The sequence below is a fragment of the Neovison vison genome, chromosome 11 (genome assembly GCF_020171115.1).
Source record: "Neovison vison isolate M4711 chromosome 11, ASM_NN_V1, whole genome shotgun sequence".
NCBI classification, from domain to species: domain Eukaryota; kingdom Metazoa; phylum Chordata; class Mammalia; order Carnivora; family Mustelidae; genus Neogale; species Neogale vison.
In genome coordinates, this window is record NC_058101.1 from 82932466 (window position 1) to 82953442 (window position 20977).

General features: G+C 35.6%; 1 protein-coding gene across 3 annotated transcripts in view; it reads right to left on the minus strand.

Moving 5' to 3' along the window:
- Positions 1–2276: 2276 nt before the first annotated feature.
- Positions 2277–20977, minus strand: part of ABHD18 (abhydrolase domain containing 18) — a 52973-nt gene continuing 34272 nt past the window's right edge. For all 3 annotated transcript variants that reach the window (XM_044224002.1, XM_044224003.1, XM_044224004.1), the window contains 6 exons: positions 17411–17549; positions 15296–15385; positions 14545–14646; positions 7166–7544; positions 5961–6123; positions 2277–4661 (listed from right to left, as the gene is read on the minus strand). In XM_044224002.1, the coding sequence (XP_044079937.1) occupies positions 4610–4661; positions 5961–6123; positions 7166–7544; positions 14545–14646; positions 15296–15385; positions 17411–17549 (925 nt within the window). In that variant the 3' untranslated portion in view covers positions 2277–4609. The remainder of the gene's footprint in view (positions 4662–5960; positions 6124–7165; positions 7545–14544; positions 14647–15295; positions 15386–17410; positions 17550–20977) is intronic.

Below are 20977 nucleotides of genomic sequence, written 5' to 3' on the forward strand. Positions count from 1 at the left end.
CTACTCAGCAAGACACCAGTGCAACTCTTTCTGCTCATAGGTCCTATCCCCATGCTTTAATAAAACCACTTTTTGCACCAAAGACGTCTCAAGAATTCTTTCTTGGCTGTTGGCTTCAAACGCTAAGGTTTTTCCTACATCTTTGTGAAAAGAATGCTTAGCACGTGAAATTGGTGGTATAGGTTTACAGTCGAACTTTAGTAAAAACTCAGAGCAGGATCAGTAATAGTCTTCTGCCTGAGTGTAAGGACTTATGGTCAGATGGTCATCTACAGGGCAAGGGAAATGGATCAAAGATTTGAGTTGGTGGCGCCTAGGTGGCTCAGTGGGCTAAGGCTCTGCCTTTGGCTTAGGTCATGATCCCAGTGTTCAGGGATCTAGCCCCAAATTGGGCTCTGTGCTCAGCAGGGAGTCTGCTTCCCCCTTTCTCTCTGCCTGCCTCGCTGCCTACTTGTGATCTCTCTCTCTGTCAAATAAATAAATAAATCTTAAAAAAAAAAAAAGATTTGAGTTGGTAAAAAGTGTCTCTAAAACATACAATAATAAAGGCAACATTTTGTTGACCGAGATGGATGGAAAAATTGAGTAACTGCTCTGGACAAGAAAGGAATGATTTCTAAAGACATGCTTTAACTTTTCAAAGAGCCATGGTTTATGGTTGAAGAAAATAAAGAGGTTAGCATTTCTTTGCTCATACTTGTCTCTGCTTTAAGTTGCCAAGATGAGTTAAGGTTTAAGATTTAAAGAAGTTCTGCGGCACATAATTACCCAATCCACCCCCAGCTCATCCTATTCTAACACATGTCTACCCATAACAAAATAGCAGAAGCAAAAGGAACACAGGCCCTCTTGGCTACTTTAATACTTCTGAGGTACTGATAACACCCACAATATCAGGAATTCCTTTCCAAAATCTGTGTTGATTTACTGACTTTACATCCTTTTCCTTCAACAGCTCGTCCTCTTCCCTTGAGTCCTTTAAAGCACACAGTTCTTAAACCTGGCTGTACATTAGAATCACCTAGGGAGCTTTAAAAATACCAACTGCAAGCCAATTGAACCCGAATCTCTAGGGTAAGAGATTCAGCATAGGTAAGAACACCCACTTACTTACCTATGCTTTTAAAGCTCCCCAGGTGATTCTAATATGTTCCAGGCCTGAGATACAATTAGAGCCTTGACCTTTTGGTTCTTAAAGTGTAACGCCTGGACAGACAGCAACAGCAACCTAGGAAATTTGTTAGAAATACAAATTCACCAGCCCAGTGCCACTTACTGAATCAGAAACTCAGGGTAGTAGGATCTAGAAATTTGTGTTTTAACAAAGTTCCAGGTGATTTCAATGCAAGCTAAAATATGAGTACCACTGACTCCAAATGGATTTTAAAAAATTTAATGTGTATATGAACCAGCTTATTCAAATGCAAATTCTGACTCAGTGAGGTTGGGATGGTGCTTGAGATTCTAAATTTCTAACAAGCTCCCAGAGGATGGTGCCAATCCACTGACCATACTCTGAATAGCAAAGTGCTAGGATACAACTTTATGTCTATGGAATTATCCAGTACAGTATATAGGAAAACAGTTACACCTCAGTGAGTTATGGGTTATGCAGAGAATAGACTTTTCATGGTAAGTTTACTTTTTTTTTTTTTTTTAATTAACAAAATCTGGTGAATCTGCACATTAGTTCTTTTGGTCTTGAGGAAAATCCGTGTTTTGGTCCAAAATTTTCTAAACTGTTTTCAAAGTTCTTCACGAAATCATTGGTTTCCTAGGATTCTGCCTATAAGAATAGTCCCAGAATTAAGTTATTCTACTCCCACAAAATGGTCCAAATGTACTTCTATTTCCTTTGTCTCATTTGCCAATATCTTTCCTTTTATTTCCAAACCTGGTTTCTATAGCAGCCTCTGCCCAGCATTCCCATTCTCAGTCATATAGTTAGCTCTAGATTTTTAATTGCTTATAACATTTACTAGCATAAATCTAATTATATCCAAGAATTATATCTAATTATACAACATTCAGGTAAGATGGACTGTCAGAATGCTGTTTTCCCTGGGATCACACATATTTGCAGGGGAAAGAAATCTGGCTCTTGTTGCAGATACTGAGTACTATTCTGCTAAAGCCTCCCTTCTTTCTGCCTTACTTTATTTGGTTTATAATAGAACGAAGGAAGAATATACACTCAATCCAAGTTTGGATGCATTAATCAAATGTGACACATGCATTCTGTATTCAGAATAAATCTTCTTGGATATATGAAATAATTAACTTTTTAAATAGACTTTTATTGTGAAGTATAAAATATTTGGAAATGATTTGAAAACTTTCCAGTTACAGTGTTAATTCAATAATCTTTAGGAGAGAAAGCACCACATTAAAAAAATTACATTCATAACAATCTAAAATTCACATGTTAAAATAATAGTAAATACAACATTAGCAAATCATGAAATTCAGAAACTTTTGTAACCACAGATCTAAATCAGGGGTCTCAAACTCAGATGTGTTCAGGGCCAAGTAAGAAACACAAAGTAGTGAAGCAGCCTGATGAAAGAGGGAGTCTAGCAGACTGTGGCAAACTAGAAATGCATGCCCAGTTGAAAGACTTCAAATTCAAACAATTTTGAAATATTATGCATACTGAATAAACAGCCGTGGGCCACACTGGCTGGTATTGACTGCAAGTTTACAACTGCAGCCTAAATGAATTTTTAGCAGTTTATGTACCCAATTCTCAAAATGGCAGACAGCACTTTTAAAAATATGTATGTTGTCTCTATATATAACATGTTATTTTATATATATAACGTATATACCTTACACTATATATAGACATATAAATGTGTATATATAAAGCTTGAGTCACTATTTTGGGATAAGTGGATTAAAAATTTTTAAGAAAAGGTATGTTGCACCTTGATCAATTTAGGAAGTTGTGTGGCTAATAGTCATAAAAACATCTGGTTAAGAGATGAAATTTTTAAAACTTCCTTTCACATTTATTTGGGAAAAACTAGTTATGCCTAAAAGTTAATTAAAATTAAATAACATTTAATTCTTTTACTAACAGAAAGTCCTATACCACAGTACATTATTGCTTAGTAAGAAATATTTAGGTAAAAAAATAAATGTTGGTATTACTAAGGTATAATTCAGAAAGCATTCAATCATATTGCCTCCTATATACTAAGAAAATTCTTGTAATTCATTTGACAATAAGTCTTATTTTATCTTTAAAGGGTATTTTAAGAATTTTAGTACATTTTATACTTCAGTTAAAAGTAAAGGTTCTAGTCTGTAGATATAAAATGGCTATAGGCCAAATGGCTGTAACCAAATTGATTTGGTTTGCTATGCCAAAGCAGTTTTACAGAATTTACAGTTTTGTATACCATCAATGACTTCACATTAGTGACTTTTTAAAATGGTTTTTTAAAAGCTAAACTGATGGAGACATTAGTAATAAATAAATTCTTCTAAAAGACTATGAAGGCACATTATAATTGAAATATCCTTGCTAGACCAGGAATATACATATTTTAAAATAATCCATAGACAACACAGATTTCAAACAAATAAAATGCAAATACATTTATTCCAAACCTTGATACAATTCCCAAAAATATATTCTACTTTTTTCAAACATTTTATATCTTAGCTTGAGAAGTTTGACATAAAAAGCACCAAATCTAATCATATAACCTTCCACTTAAAAAAGTTAGCAATTATATCTTTTCTGTAAAATGAAGTTATATGGAACAAATCAATTTCATATGTGGTCTTTAATTTATGAAATTAAAAAGCCAAAGCTATCAAGTATATCTGACTAAAGTTGGATGTTTAGCAAACCCAGAGTATATAAGAAAATGTTAAGACACAGTATCAAGTAATGCAATAGGTCTTTCATCATTTCCATTTTTCATGAATTGAAACTTCTTAAGTAGGGGACATACATTTGGCATCATTTTCTAACCTCATATTTGGTAAAGTTTTAAAGTTCAGCCAAGTCATATGCATCTTACCTGCATTCCTACATTTGTTTTAATTATTAAAACTACCTAAATATGAAGCAATCAGGATTTTTTTAAGAATTAAAAGTTAACACTGATTTTATACATCATTAACTATTTCCATGGCAGAAATTAAAGTTGAAGATAAGAAAGAAACATGTTCTCAAATCAACAGTAGAACTATCATATAAGAGTATACAATACATGCTGATGTATTACAAACTTAGCTTGATTTAGCAGTTCTTTAAAAACCAATAAGGTTTCTATGAATAAATTTATTTTAATTAATAAATTATTCACAATTAAAATTTAAGGTTTTCATAAATAGTAACAACAGACAAAATATTGCATATATGGGGTTCCCACAAAACAGTAACAAAATACTTCAACATTGTTTCATCCAAATACTGGTTTAAAATTATTCACATGTATTTAAAGATCACTGTTGACTGATGTAACAATGAATTTCAGACTAAACTGATAGCAGTTAGATATATAGTGCTGTCTGCTTATTCTTATCATCAAAAGATGAAAAACTCCTTTTGTAGGAAACATGATGGCCATTCTGGTTACATAGAGCGATCCAATTAGTTAGCATATTTATGGAGGAAGCGTTCAAATGCATCATAGATGGCTTGTCTAAAATTGAAGATGAAAGAAAAACTGTTAAGTAATGAGCAAAAGAGGAAGACGGACACTACTTTTATTATGTTATTTCCAAAGTTACCTGTGGCTTGCAACCTGACTTCCTCTCCAAATAGCTTTGAAAGAGGCAGGTACCTGAGGGTGGGTGTTTGGATCCATGTAACTTCACCACAGCTGCAGAAAACCTCAAATGTGCTTTCAACTGATGATGAATTCGGAAGTACCTTTTCTATGATGTACTTTTTTGCGCCTTTGAACTAACATAATATATGCATTTATATAATATATATATGCAATATAAAATATGTATGTATGTATATCACTTGTTGAAAATTAACTGGCTATGTAACTTTTCATAATGTAGTATTTATTCAACCTGTTTCATAAATTATGATAAGGATGCTTTTTGTCCAGAAAAACACATGTTCTTAGCAACTGAACTAAAAGCAGAAGCCTTAGTTTCCAATATTCCCTTCACATGGTGTTTTAATATTTTAACTGGACATTTAAGGTGACATATAAAAGTTAAACTAAATAAGTGACAACACACAAAGAATTATTTCTTGGATTAAAAAGAGCTAAAACATGTCAAACATGAAGTAATACAATTCTTTGTTATCTAGTGATGCAGCTGGCAGTTTTGAAACACAGCATGCACAGGGCACTTATCTAAGCACTTTATGTGAACTAATTTATTTAACCATTAATGATAAACATATCCCAAAGATACCTTTTGCCATCAAATTTGAATAGAAGTAGAAATAACATAGGCTATCAAAAACTAGAGATACAGCATAAAATTTTTATAATTTCTAGTAAGTATTGGAGTCATATAAGGTTATTAACATTAAAACCAATATTTTCACTTCTCACGTAAGGTTCAATATTCACATGCTACTGAAAAACAGTGCTGGACTCTTCCTAGATGCTCATGCCATATGAGAGAAGAAAGTGGAGTGAAAAATTCAAGATGAACCAAAGCCAATTTTACAAACCCTGGTGTTCCTCCCTCCACCCTAAATATGCCTGGCTATTAATATTTGAAGAGGGTAAAAACACACAATAAAATGTGCCTATCATATGCTACTTCCCTAGTTCTGTAAAAAAAAAAAAAAAGAAGAGGATGGTATAGGAAAAAGTATCACAACGTGAGAATTGAGGGAGGAAGGGAAGAAAAAAGAAGACTAAAACATATAATAAAAATAGCCAATCTTCTCTATTTTTTGAGGTAAAAAAAAAAAATTCCAAAAAACAAGCAAATAAACATATACCTGTTTAGACCAATCATCTTACCTGAAGAGTCCTTGTTTAAAAAGATAAGCACTAATATGACCCCCCTCTAGATAACGGATTTCACAACCAGGCCAAATTTCTTGTAGACTTCGAACTCCTGTTCGTGGAATATAAGCATCTTCTTTGGCTTGAACCACTATAATGAGGCTTGGGTCAACTGGAACTAGGGATAGAATTTTAAAAGATAAAACATATATACCCTTAAAAAGCTCTTAAGATTTTTATATAAATACATTAATCATATTAGAAAATGAAATACCCCTGATAGTACACTAAATGAAACATCTGTCAAACTAATTTTTTTTAAAAAAAGATTTTATATTTATTTATTTGAAAGAGAGAGAAAGCACAGACTAGGAATGAGTGGGGGCGGGGACAGAAGGAAAGGGAGCAGCACACCTCCTCCTGAGCAGGGAGCCAGACCTGGTGCTGAATCCCAGGACCCTGAGATCATGACCTGAGCTGAAGGCAGCTGCTTAACCAACTGAGTCACCCAGGGGCCCCTAAAAACTTTATGATTAAGTTAAAAACCAACTATAATACAGTGTAGTATCACAATATTTATCTCTAAAACAAAAAGATGAACATTCTAAAAAAGACGCCTGGGTGGCTCAGTTGGTTAAGCAGCTGCCTTCGGCTCAGGTCATGATCCCAGTGTCCTGGGATCGAGTCCCATATCGGGCTCCTTGCTCTGCAGGGAGCCTGCTTCTCCCTCTGACTCTGCCTTCCACTCTGTCTGCCTGTGCTCACTCTCGCTCGCGCTCTCTCTCTCTCTGACAAATAAATAAATAAATAAAATCTTTAAAAAAGACACAAAATCCAACATATATTTTAAAATTTAAATTCAATTAATTAACCTATAATGTATTATTTGTTTCAGGGGTACAGGTCTGTGATTCATCACTCTTATATAATACCCAGTGCTCAGTACAATGCATGCCCTCCCCAATATCCATCACCCTGTTACCCAATCCCCCATTCCCCACAAAATCCAATATATTTTTAAACTAATAAGATGGTTTTAGATTATCATGGATAAAATATGATGCATTTAAATAACTAACTTATCCTGGAAAATATAGTCTGGAGCCAACAATAAACATACTCTTGAAATATGAAATTATTTTATAAAGCATCTTTAAAAAAATATTTCACAAATATTTAAACATCAGCAAACATTCTTAATTTCATATAAAAATTGGTACCTGAGAAATTTCCCACGTGAGTACATTCATCCATGACTCCTTTCATGAATATTAAAGACTCTTTCTGAAGATTGTTTCTTCTGTGTTCTTTACTGAGTAGATGGTATGACTGAGGATTGCAACTCGTGTAATTACTTTTGTTGGTTGAAAGCGTTTGATTGAAGCACTGCATCTTAGAGGTATCTTGCAGTAAGAGTCTTTCTGATGTGGCACTGACAGATGTTTTACTAGATTTATGGCACTCACTAGGTTTTGGGGATACAACTTGGTTTGTCATATCTAAATTTAAAGTTCCAGAAACCACATTAAGGTTAGTTAGCTTGTCTGCACTGATAGGGAAGCGTTTCACAAACTCTTGTCCCATTTTGAAAGAATCTGTCTAAATAAATAAAAGAAAATATCATTTATTATAAAATACATTTTATTTAACAACCTTGTTAAAGACAAAACACAAATTCCATCAGTGAATAAATGAACAAATAAAATGTAGTACATACATACAATGGATTATCATTTAGTCTTTTTTTTTAAACATTCTCCTTTATTTTCTTCTAAATGCTTTTTAATTTTTTTTAATATTTCTTCTATTTATTTGACAGAGAGAGACACAGCGAGAGAGGAAACACAAGCAAGGGCAGTGGGAGAGGGAGAAGCAGGCTTCCTACTGAGCGGGGAGCCAGATGCAGGGCTCAATCCCTGGACCCTGGGATCACGACCTGAGCTGAAGGCAGATGCCCAACAACGGAGCCACCCAGGCGCCCTGATTATCATTTAGTCTTAAAAGGAATGAAATTCTGACACATACTTCAACATGGATGAACCTTGAAGACACTATGCTAAATGACAACAACAACAAATATTGTATGATTCCAAATTTTATGAGGTAATCTAGAGTAGTCCGATTCATAGAGATAGAGAATTGAGTGGGGACTGCCAGGAGCTGGAAGAAAGGGGAATGAAGAATCATCGTTTAATGGGTACAGAGTTTCAGTTTAGTAAAATGAAAAGTGCTGGAGATGGATGGTGGTGATGGAGAGAGGCGATGGCTGCACAACAATGTGAATGCACTTAATAACACCACTGAACTGTACACCTCAACATGGTTGAAACTGTACATTTTATGTTGCATATATTTTACAACTTAAACAATAACAAAGAAAAAAGAGATGTCAAGAATTATCTGAGGACTAGATAAATAAAAGACATACGATATTGCTAAATGTCTCCTCTTAAACACTAAAGGGTATCATTTAGCCTACACCATATGCTTATTGCCAAAGTTTTGAAATCATGATCTACCTGAATCTTAGAACTTCCAAAAGCCTTATGAGTGTATCCTGGCAAGTAATACATCACCCACATCCACCCCCTTTCTCAAGCTGAACTAAGAAGAATTTAAAATTATCAAGGAAAAAATAATTGCCTATTAAAATCTCAAAAGTATATACTTAGTTTAAGGACTTGTAAGTAAATATAATTTAAGTAAAATAAACTTTATTAAATACTAAGGGCAGAGTCAAAAGAAAAAAAATGACAGTATGGGAAAATGTATTTGTAACTTATATGACAAAGCTAACTGCTTTTTTTAAGAGCTAGAAGTGAACACAAAGCCCAAAACCACAAGAGAAGAAGTGAGCAAGCGACATGTAAATAAAGGTCACAGACATTGAAATATATAGCTCTTGAACTTAAGAACATATCAAATTTTACTTAAAATTAAGTAAATAAAAACAATACTAATTTCATCATCAGGTTAACAAAACAAAACCCTTAAGTTTGCTAACACACTCAATTTGGGAAATTATCTATTTCTATTTGGGAGAAATAGATACATATGTTCCTACTGCTAGTATAGACAGATGCAAGCAGAAGTAGACAAAATCTAATATTACAAATGTAACAACATCACTAGGAATTTACATTTGTGAAATGACAAATGTACAAATTTATTCATTGCAGCACCGTTTGTTACAAGCAAAAAAATGAGAAATCACATCAACAGGGTACTGGTTAATAAATCATGGTACATCGCTCATATAATTATTATGCAGCAGCAAAAAAGAAAAAAGAAACATTTGTGTATAGTCCCTTTAAAAAGGTAAGAAAAAAGCTCATATTTCTACATATTCCTTGAAATATTAATAAATAATGAGTTATTTATTGAGGGAGATAGGACTTAGGCAAATTGAGAATAAGGGTAGGATGTGTTTCATTATATGCCTTTTTATACTTCATGATGCTTGAACTACATGGCCATATAATCTATTTAAAAAATTGAAGAATGAGGGGCGCCTGGGTGGCTCAGTGGGTTAAGCCACTGCCTTCGGCTCAGGTCATGATCTCAGGGTCCTGGGATCGAGCCCCGCATCGGGCTCTCTGCTCAGCAGGGAGCCTGCTTCCTCCTCTCTCTCTGCCTGCCTCTCTGCCTACTTGTGATCTCCGTCTGTCAAATAAATAAATAAAATCTTTAAAAAAACAAACAAACTGAAGAATGACTCTCTCTGCCTGCCTTTCTGCCTAAAATTGGTTGAAGCCAAGGAAAAAAAGGAACCCAACGACCTGGCTGGTAGAACAAATCACTGAAGTCATCCAGATCAAATATATATATAAGAGGGAATTGAAAAGGAAGTTTGGAAACATTGAGAAATATAAGATTAAGCAAACTAGAATTACTCAGAGGGCTACACCATCAACTTTAACTACTTTTGATTGGAAAAACTTTTTATAACAAAAAGGAAGGAAGCCATCTTGACATTTCTTGATTACGCATGACTGTGAACTAGTTCTGGGACAAAAAACCTTTTTTTTTTTTTAAAGATTTTTTTTTTTTTAATTTATTTGACAGAGAGAGAAAGGGAGCACAAGCAGGGGGAGCAGCAGAGGGAGAGGGAGAAGAAGGCTCCCTGTTAAGAAAGGAGCCTGATGCGGGGCTCAATCCCAGGACAGTTAGGTCATGTCCTGAGCTGAAAGCAGACGCTTAACCGACTGAGCCACCCAGGCGCCCCAGGACAAAAAAACTTCTATACAACCCTCATGAGTGAGAGGCACAAAGAAAGTGCAGGGTAAGACCACACTGCCATTTCAGACAACCAAAATTTGATTCTCCCTTCAAAAAATTTTCATATTGAGTTTTCTCATAAGCTCTCAAATATAGGCATCTTTTGGCTTATATGTACAGGGGAGCACAAGGAACTAACTAGCAGGTAGAGGTATTTTGTAACAAAGTTCTTAGGCACATAATAACCCTTTGAGATTATGCAAGACAGACTTACTTTACAAGAGTGAGATTTATAGTGGTATAATTACAAAAGTCCTAATTGATAGTGGAGAGTCTCGTTTCCTTTCTGAGATTTCTTGAGATTCTCAGTGACTTCCAAACTGAATGTGTAAAATTAAAAATTCACAAAAAGAAAAAAAATCATTAAAGGAATTGGTCACCTTAGGAAACTAAGAGGGAACCAATTAAATTTTCTGAAAACTGGTAGATTACAGTAAAGAATCAAGCATTTATCTTGCCTTTCCTAGATAAATTGAACTACTAGGTAACCAAATAATAGATAAGTGCCTTTTTATATAAGCATTCAAACGAATAAATAAAAAAATGATAGAATATCAGCATTTTGAAGCTCTCCACTTTTAAGAGACATAGGTATTAAACATGAATGGAGGCTTACACCACAAAATAGAGACTAGACATTATATGCTTCCTGTACTCCTACTAAAGGAATAAAAACTGAATGGAGACTCTAGACCCAGCTGCCAATTTTCAGGCAATATAGAGCATGGGTGAACATGCTAAACTGTACCATGAGAATGCAATCAGAAATAGCTACACTTGGGACGCCTGGGTGGCTCAGGTGGTTAAGCATCAGCCTTCCACTCAGATCATGGATCCTGGGATCAAGTTCCACATCAGGCTCCTTGCTCAGCAGGCTTGCTCTGCCAGCCCCTCCCCCTGCTTGTGCGCGCTCTCTCTCTCTCACTCTGACAAATAAATTAAAATCTCAAAAAAAAAAAAAAAGAGCTAGAATGTGAGAAACTACAAATAAATAGCCTAAATTCATCAATTGATAAATTACAAGGAAAAGGGAAAGGAATAAAACTTACAGATTAAAAGATACTTCAAAGCACATAAAAGAATTGTCTAATGACACACATTGGGACAATAAAATTATTGTAAAGACAGAGGAAGTAATTACTATAAAAATCAGGATAATGATTAATAGTTGGAGAAGGGCTTTTTAATTAGAACACATGGAATTGGTTTCTGGGTTGGGTGGTCCTTTTTTAAAATTTTTAAAAAATTTTTAAAATTTTTTTCCACTCTTCCCCTGATGATCCTCTGTTTTGTTTCTTAAGTACACATACAAGATTATAATTCTTTCTCTGATTGACTTATTTCACTTAGCATAATACCCTCTAGTTCCATCCACATTGTTGCAAAAGAGATTTTTTTTTCAAAGATTTATTTATTTATTTATTTGACAGAGATCACAAGTAGACAGAGAGGCAGGCAGAGAGAGAAGCAGGCTCCCTGCTGAGCAGAGAGCCCGACATGGGACTCAATCCCAGGACCCCAAGATCATGACCCGAGCCGAAGGCAGCGGCTTAACCCACTGAGCCACCCAGGCGCCCCTCTTTTTTTTTTTTTTTTTTGATGGCTGAGTAGTATTCTATTCCCTCTTTATCCATTCATCTGTCGATGGACATCTGGGCTCTTTGAGTAGTTTAGAAATTGTGGACCAGCTGCTATAAACATTGGGGTGCAGGTGCCCCTTCAGATCACTACATTTGTTTCTTTGAGGTAAATAACCAGTAGTGCAATTCCTGGATTGTACGGTAGCTCTATTTTTAACTTTTTGAGGAACCTCCATACTGTTTTCCAGAGTGGCTGTACCAGCTTGCATTCCCACCAACAGTGCAAGAGGGTTCCCCTTTTTCCACATCCTCACTAGCATTTGTCATTTCCTGACTTAATTTTAGCCATTCAAAATGGTGTAGGTGATATCTAATTGAGGTTTTGAACAAATGTGTTTTTTTTTTTTAACAAATGTATTTTCATTTTTTTCCATGAATTTTTAAAATTCTTTTAATTTCCTGGTTGACCCATTCATTCTTACTAGGATGCTCTTTAGCCTCCATGCATTTGCATTCTTTCCAAATTTCCTCTTATAAATGAGTTCCAGTTTCAAAGCATTGTGGTCTGAAAATATGCAGAGAATGATCCCAACTTTTGGTACCAGATGAGACCTGACTTGTGACCCAGTATGTGATCTATTCTGGAGAATGTCCTATACATGTACTCAAGAAGAATATATACTTTGTTGCTTTAGGTGGAATGCTCTGAATATATCTGTGAAGTCTATCTGGTCCAGTGTGTCATTCAAAGCCCTTATTTCCTTGTTGATTTTCTCAGGGAGAGGGTGTTAAAGTCCCCTCCTATTATTGTATTATTATTCAAGTGTTTCTTTTTGTTATTAATTGGCTTATATTGGCTGCTCCCATGTTATGGGCATAAATATTTACAATTGTTAGATCTTCTTGTTGGATAGACTCTTTAATTATGATAAAGTGTCCTTCCTAATCTCTTATTACTGTCTTTGGTTTAAAATCTAATTTGTCTGATTTAAGGACTGCCACCTCAGCTTTTTTTTGATGTCCATTAGCATGATAAATAGTCTTCCATCCGTTCATTTTAAATCTGGAGGTGTTTTGGGTCTAAAATGAGTCTCTTGCAAACAGTGTACTAAGGAGTCTTGCTTTTTTTAATTCAATCTGATACCCTGTGTCTTTTGATTGGGGACATTTAGCCCATTTACATTCAGAGTAACTACTGAAAGATACGAATTTAGTACCATTATATTAGCTGTAAAGTCACTATTTCTGTATATTTTCTCTGTTTCTTCCTGGTCTATGTTACTTTTGGGCTGTTTCTTAGCTTAAAGGATCCCTTAAAGTGAAGATCACAAATTCTTTTAGTTTGTTTGTCCTGGAAGCTTTTTATCACTTCGTCTATTTTGACCGACAGTCTAGCTGGATAAAGTATTCTTGGCTGCATATTTTTCTCATTCAGTACCCTGAACACATCAAGCCAGTCCTTTCTGGCCTGCCAGGTCTCTGCAGATAGGGCTGCTGCCAATCTGATGTTTCTGCCCTCTTATTCCAAGCTACTTTCAGGATTTTCTCTTCATCTCTGATATTTGCAAGTTTCACTATTATATGTTGGGCATGTATTGATTTTTGAGGGGAATTCTCTGTACCTCCTACATTTCGATGCCTGTTTCCTTCCCCAAATTGGAGTTCTCCACTATAATTTGCTCCAATATATCTTCTACACACCCTCCTCTCTCTCTCTTCTTCTGGGATCCCAATTATTCTAGTATTATTTCACTTTATGTTATCACATATCACTCAGATTCTCCCCTTGTGATCTAGTAGTTGTTTATCTCTCTTTTTCTCAGCCTTTTTATTCTCCATTGTTTGGTCTTCTATGTCACTAATTCTCTCTTCTGGAGCTCATTTATCTCAGCAGTTAAAGCCTCCATTTTTTATTGCATCTCATTAATAGTCTTTTTTATTTTGACTTGATTACATTTTAGTTTTTTTAGTTCTCCAGAAAGGGATTCTCTAGTGTTTTCTATGCTTTTTTAAACCCAGATAGTACTTTTATAATTGTTATTCTGAACTCTAGACCTGACATCTTACTTATATCCATACTGATCAGGTCCGTGGCAGTCAGTGCTGCCTCTTGTTCTCTTATGAAGTTGAGTTTTTCCATCTTGTCATTCTTGCAGAAAGTAGTTGCTTCTCTATGTGTAGAGTTGCAGCTATTCTTTTCTTAGAACTCCAGTTGACTTCACAGGTGTTCAAAATTATTTGAAGCTATCTAGCTGAATTCCTGGGACCAGAAGAAACTAAGGTCTCCAGCTCCTCTGCCATTGTGGACTATCTAGGTGGTCAATTTCTTTTATCTTTTTAAAAAATTTATTTTAAAAATTTTATTAATTTATTTGAGAGAGTGAGAGAGAGAGAGAGTGAGTGTGCATAAGCAGGGGGAGTAGCAGAGGAAGAGGGAGAATCAGGCTCCCCATTGAGTAGGGCTCAATCACAGGACTCTAGGATCACGACCTAAGCCAAAAGCAGACACTTAACTGACTGAGCCACCCAGGTACCCCTGGGTGGTCAATTTTTATTCTATTGGTGCAAGCCATACATTTGCATTGCAGGATTTTTTTTACATCTATATTTTAAAATGAGGAATCTTAAAAACTAGAAAGCACTACTGCTTTTTAACGAATTTGTGATTCTTTTTAAAACTCTGAGTCATTAAACACCATCAATTTTTCTCCCCAATTTATGCAGACGTTAAAAATACTTACTCCACAGTATTCAAGCATGTGAATAATTTCTTCTTCATAAACTGTCTGTGTATAATACTGCTTTTCCAGCTCCCTCCAATTAATCGATTTACTTAGAACACCCTGAAATAACAAACTGTGTTAAGATCAAACCATTCCATAAAACATTTTGTTCAGTAATTTTATTATTAGTATGCAGGAAAGAATAAACATAGCAGGCTTGAAGCGTCCTATCTTTAGAAAGCCCTGCTTGCAATGTTGGCCCTTGATTAGAGTCTGGAACCTTGACAAATAAACTGTTCCTAATCCCAATATACAACTTTCTAAATGACAAAGTGGGGCACTCTCCCCAAACTTCTTGTACAATATAGTTTCTGCTGAACATGTACTTTTCATCTGGAATTTTGGTACATGTGAGGCAGAGAGTGCCTAAGTGACTGACCCCTGATTACTCTGGGCTGCCAGGCTCAATTGAGCTTCTCACATGTACTATCACAACACATTGCTGGATGAATTAAACAAATCATGTAAGATTCCAATGGATGGTTATGCCTGATTTCCTCTGGATTTTGCCCCATGTGCCTTCTCCCTTTGCTGATTCTTTTGTATTGTATCCTTTTGATATAATAAGTCTTAGTCATGAATCAGACTATATGGTGAGTCCTGTGATAACTTCTAGAGAATCAGCAAACCTGGAGGTGGTTTTGAGAACTCCCAACCAATTAATTTTAATTATATATATCTATTTAAATATTAATTGCAATTAAATTACCGTAGTGAAGACCCCAGATGCCGTGGACCAAGACAGACATGGAATCAATGGCATGGGCTTAGGCCAGTTGGATACCGCTAAGGAAGCCATCTGCAATATGTTTAACAGTCAGTTAGAGAGCTTCTGTTTAAATTTCTATTCATTAAAATGAAAAGATTTATTATTAAGAAGTAGTCTGGGTAGTTCTTGGTGAGATAAGGTATGAACACAAAATCTCTAAATACGTGGGGCATCTGGTTCTCTCAGTAGAACACAGGACTCTTAATCTAGGGTTGTAAATTTGAGCCCCATGTTGGGTATAGAGAGTACTTAAAAATAAAATCTTAAAAAAAAAATCTCTAAATACTCATGAGAATGTCTAGCAACCTTCTGAAACTGCCCAAATCACAAATTCAATGACATACAACCTCCCCCTTAGAAAATAATAAATGTTGTAAAATTTTAAATAATCTCAAAACCCTTCATAGAGAAGTACTTTCTACTGGATAAAAACAGACCAAACAGACTGAAATGTAGATGCTGGGGAGCAGGCTAATGATATTTATTACCTAAATGATTTGCTCAGATACAGCAAAATCACAACTATAAAACCTTAGACATTTGGGGCTAACTGCAAAATGCCAAGAATTTGATGAACTACAAACAGATTACATAAGTGATATAAAGTAATGTAATGTGTGTGTTTAGAAAAGGGAAAAATTATTTTTGGCTAAAGGAATAACAGAAGGCTTCATGAACTGGCTGTCTCTCAGGGGAAATGAAAGATGAGATCTTGTCTTCCATATAAAAAAAAATATGATCAAAGGCAAGATGGTGAAAAAGGAAACAGTGGAAAAGCAGGTAGGAAAACAAGCCAATATACTTTAGTTTGGCTGGTCAATAGGGTACATATAGCCAATGAGGTGGGAGAGATAGGTCTGGAAAGATGGGACAGTATCAGATTAGAGGTCCCTTTTGCTCTGTATATAATGGGGAATTAACAAAGAGGTCTGGGCAAAGGAGTAGCATTGTCAAAGAAGTGATTTAAGGAAGCCAAAATGATAGCAATTTATAGGATTGATTAGAGCAGGTAAAACCTGAGGTAGGGAAACCAGTATAGGAAGTAATTCAAGTGAAAGTTATAGGATCCCAATCTAGGTCATAAAAGTAGAAACACTACTAGGTAGTGTTCAAGTTCATGGTCTAATAGTTCTTGCAAATTTTAATCAGTTTTTGAACTTAATTTTATAATTTAAATGACTTACCAAAAACTTGTTTCTTTCTAAATGTACTGAGTGGCTAATATGTCCAGGTAACAAACTAGAGCATATTTCTGAGGCCTCACTGAACCAACTGCTTCATGGAGAGAATAAACTGCTAAACAAGTAATCACAGTGCAGTGAAATAAGCACAAATGAGAGATGAAATATGGTCTGAGGTTAGGCTAAGAGTCAGGAAGAGCTTCTCATAGAAAGTAAGCTCTGGACTGGAACCAGAAGGGCAAACTGCTATTTTGGCTAGGAATGAAAGGGCCCCTGAGGGTTGCTAGCACCTGGCATAGCTACCCCAGTACAACAGCAAGCCTTTGGCAGGTTTTAAATGGGAGAGAACAGAGATGAGATTTAGGAAAATCACTCTAGTAATGGTATGAAGAAAAACTTAGAAGAATATTAATGAGAGAAAAGACGAGCGACAGAGAAACCACTTGAAGGCTGTTTTACTACCCTCTAGAAGACAAAGTAAAACAGGTTGGTGACTGTGGGCATAGACATAAGAGATAAATTAAAAGTATTTTCCAAATTGGCTATCTTTGCCAATTTAACAGCAAAATAAGGTATTTGCACTTGAGATGTAAAAAATTAAGTTTTATAAAAATTATTTTTATTTTTTAAAAATCAACTTCTAACAAAATATTAAATCCAATATCTGAGCTATAACTGTGAAATAAGTAGTACAATGTCTACATAAATCATACCAAAAAAAAAAAACCAACAACATTGTAACTGTAAAAGTTTGAAACCTATTTCCAAAACTAAAATTAATTCTCTACCTGAAGTGAATTTTTAAAATAACTACATTCTCTAGATTTTATGAACATAATCACAATGAAATATCAGTTGAAATTCAAAGGCTTACATGTCCTCCCATGGATATTCCGGTCATTCCTAGAGGTCCATAACCCTCTCTCTCTAGCCAGTGCAAGAGAGCAGCAGATTCTAAAACAAGAGCTCCTCCCATCACAAAAAGGTCAGACACGTTTTTTAAGCTGGACCTTCTAGCCTCACAAGACAAAAGAGAAAATTATTTATGCATTTACATTTTAATATAAGCAAATATACAACAGGTAGCCAGACTTCATGTTTTTCTTTTAAAGGATGAGTTAACTAAGTAAAACAATGGAATAAATCGATGGAATTAGAGTGCTAACATTATTCTACAATTAATTAAAAGGTATAAATGCCCTCTATCGAATCTTTTTTGAATTTCAATTATTTAGCTATTTTAAAGCCCAGGAAATCATGTTTATTTGATAGCATTTAAAGAAACTTAAAAAAAAAAAACAATTCATAGTTGTTCATCCTGTTACTACAATAGAACTTAAAGCATAAACATTTTTTAAAAGCAATGTAAAAGGCAAAGACAACTATCATATGATCTCTCTGATATGAGGAAGTAGTGATGCAACATGGGGGCTTAAGTGGGTAGGAGAAGAATCCATGAAACAAGATGGGATAGGGAGGGAGACAAACAATAAGTGACTCTTAATCTCACGAAACAAACTGTGGGTTGCTGGGGGGAGGGGGGTTGGGAGAAGGGGGGTAGGGTTATGGACATTGGGGAGGGTATGTGCTTTTGGGTAAATTGGAAGGGGAGGTGAACCATGAGAGACTATGGACTCTGAAAAACAATCTGAGGGGTTTGAAGTGGCAGAGGGGTGGAGGTTGGGGTACCAGGTGGTGGGTATTATAGAAGGCACGGCTTGCATGGAGCACTGGGTGTGGTGAAAAAATAATGAATACTGTTTTTCTGAAAATAAATAAATTGGAAAAAAAAAAAAGCAATGTAAAAGGATTTAGCCTAATACTCATGGGTATTTCCAAAATCTTAAATATGCTGCTTATTTTTCACAAAATATACAATTTATGAATATAATCAACTAGAAATTTTTTCTGATTTTTGCATGTAGTATAGTTAACATACATAATATTAGTTTCAGATATATATATGTGTGTATGTGTAAATATGTGTATATATATATATGCATACATTTCTCAGTGCTCAGCATGGTAATCACAGTTGCCATCTGTCACTATACAATGTTATTACAATATTCTTGACTATGTTCCTCATGCTCTACTTTTCATATCCATGACTTATTTATTTTATAATTAAAAGTTGGTCAGAAAAGTAATCTTTTATAAAAATACATGTTTTGATTAAATTAAAGACCAATTCAACTAGAATTTCTTGTTCTTAGAAACTAATTTTATAAGTAAGTACACCTTTTTGGAAGTACTTAAATGATCTTTGGGGACACCTGGGTGGCTCACTCCGTTAAGCATCTGCCTTTGGCTCAGGCCACAATCCCAGGGTCTTGGGATTGAGTCCTGCATCAGGCTCCTGGCTTGCTCCTCTGCTTGCTGTTCCCCCTGCTTATTCTCTCTCTCTCTGTCAAATAAATAAATAAAACCTTAAAAAAAAAATTAGTACTTAAATGATCTTTTTAAATTCTAAAACCATTCTTACACAGGCATATGTTATTTTATTGCACTGTGGAGATTCTGTATTTCTTAGAAATTGAAGGTTTATGGCAACCCTATGTTGATTAAATCTATTGGTGCTATTTTTCCAACATGATTTCCTAACTTCATGTCTTTGTCACATTTTAGTAATTCTTACAATATTTAAAACCTTCTTGGTTATTGTATTTGTCATGGTGATCTGTGATGTTACTGTTGTAACTGACTTGGGGCATCATGGAACTGTTCCCATGTAAGATGGCAAACTTCATGGATAAACGTCATATGTATTCTGACTGCTCCACTGACTAGCTGTTCTTCCCCTGTCCCTCTATCCCACCTTCCTATTCCCCAAGACATAAAAACCTTGAACGTACACAAGTTAATAACTCTGCAATGGCTTCCATGTTCAAGTGAAAAGAGAAGCACAGATCTCTCACTTTAAATCAAAAGCTAGAGGGCCACCTGACTGGCTTAGTCAGCAGCACATGTGACTCTTGATCTTTGGGTTGTACGTTTGAGCTCTATGTTGAGTATTGAAATTACTTAAAAATAAAGTCTTAAAAATAAATAAACAAATAAATAGAAATCAAAAGCTAGAAGTGATTAAACTCAGTGAGGAAGGGATGTTAAAAGCTGAGATAGGCCAAAAGCTAGGCCTCATGCAGCAGTTAGCTAAATTCTGAATGCAAAGGAAAAGTTCTTGAAGGAAATTAAAAGTACTACTCCAGAGAAGACACAAAATAGAAAGTGAAATAGTCTTCTTGCTAATGCAGAGAAAGTTTTACTATCTGGATAGAAAATCAAAACAGCCACAACATTCCCTTAAGCCAAAGCCTATTCCAAGGCAAGGCCCTAACTCTCTTCAATTCTATGAAGGCTGAGAAGGTGAGGAAGCTGCAGAACAGTTTGAAGCTAAAAGAGATGGTTTGGGTGTCTGAGTGGCTTAGTCGGTTGTGACTGCCTTCAGCTCAGGTCATGATCCCGGGGTCCTGGGATCTGCATCGGGCTCTCTGCTCTGCAGGGAGCTTCTTCTCCTTTTCCCTCTGCCTGCTACTACTCTGCCTGTGCATGCTCTCTCTGTGTGTGTCAAATAAATAAATAAAATCTTTAAAAAAAAAAAAAGAGGTTGGTTCATGAGGTTTAAGAAAGGAAGCCATCAGAGTGCCTGGGTGGCTCAGTTGGTTAAGTGACTGACTCTTTTTTTTTTTTTTTTTAAGATTTTATTTATTTATTTTACAGAGAGAAACCACAAGTAGATGGAGAGGCAGGCAGAGAGAGAGAGAGGGAAGCAGGCTCCCTGCTGAGCAGAGATCCTGATGCGGGGCTTGATCCCAGGACCCTGAGATCATGACCTGAGCCCAAGGCAGCGGCTTAACCCACTGAGCCACCCAGGCGCCCCAAACTGACTGACTCTTGATTTCAACTCAGGTCATGATCTCAGGGGCCCCAGATTCAGTCCCACTTCAAGCTCCACACTCAGTAGGGAGTGCACTTGAGATTCTTCTCCCTCTGCTCTTTCCCCCCACTCTTGCATGCTCTCTATAAAATAAATCATAAAAAAAGGAAGCCATCTCCATAACATTAAAGTGCAAGGTGAAGCAGAAGGTACTGATGTGGACGCTACAGCCAAGTTATCCAGATCTAGCTAAAATGATTAATAGGACAGCTACACTAAACAACAGATTATTCCTTTCCTTTCCTTTTTTTAAAAGATTTCATTAAGAGAAGGGAGAAGGAGGAGAGAATCCTCAAGCAGACTCCCTGCAGACTGCAGAGCCTGATGCAGGGCTTGATCCCATGACCCTAAGAGCATGATCTGAGTCAAAATCAGAAGTCAGACACTTAACCAACTGAGCAAACCTGGCATCCAACAACAGATTTTCTTTGTTTTTGTTAAAGATTTTATTTATTCATTTGACAGAGAGAGAGAGAAGAGTGAGCACAAGTAGGGGGAGCAGCA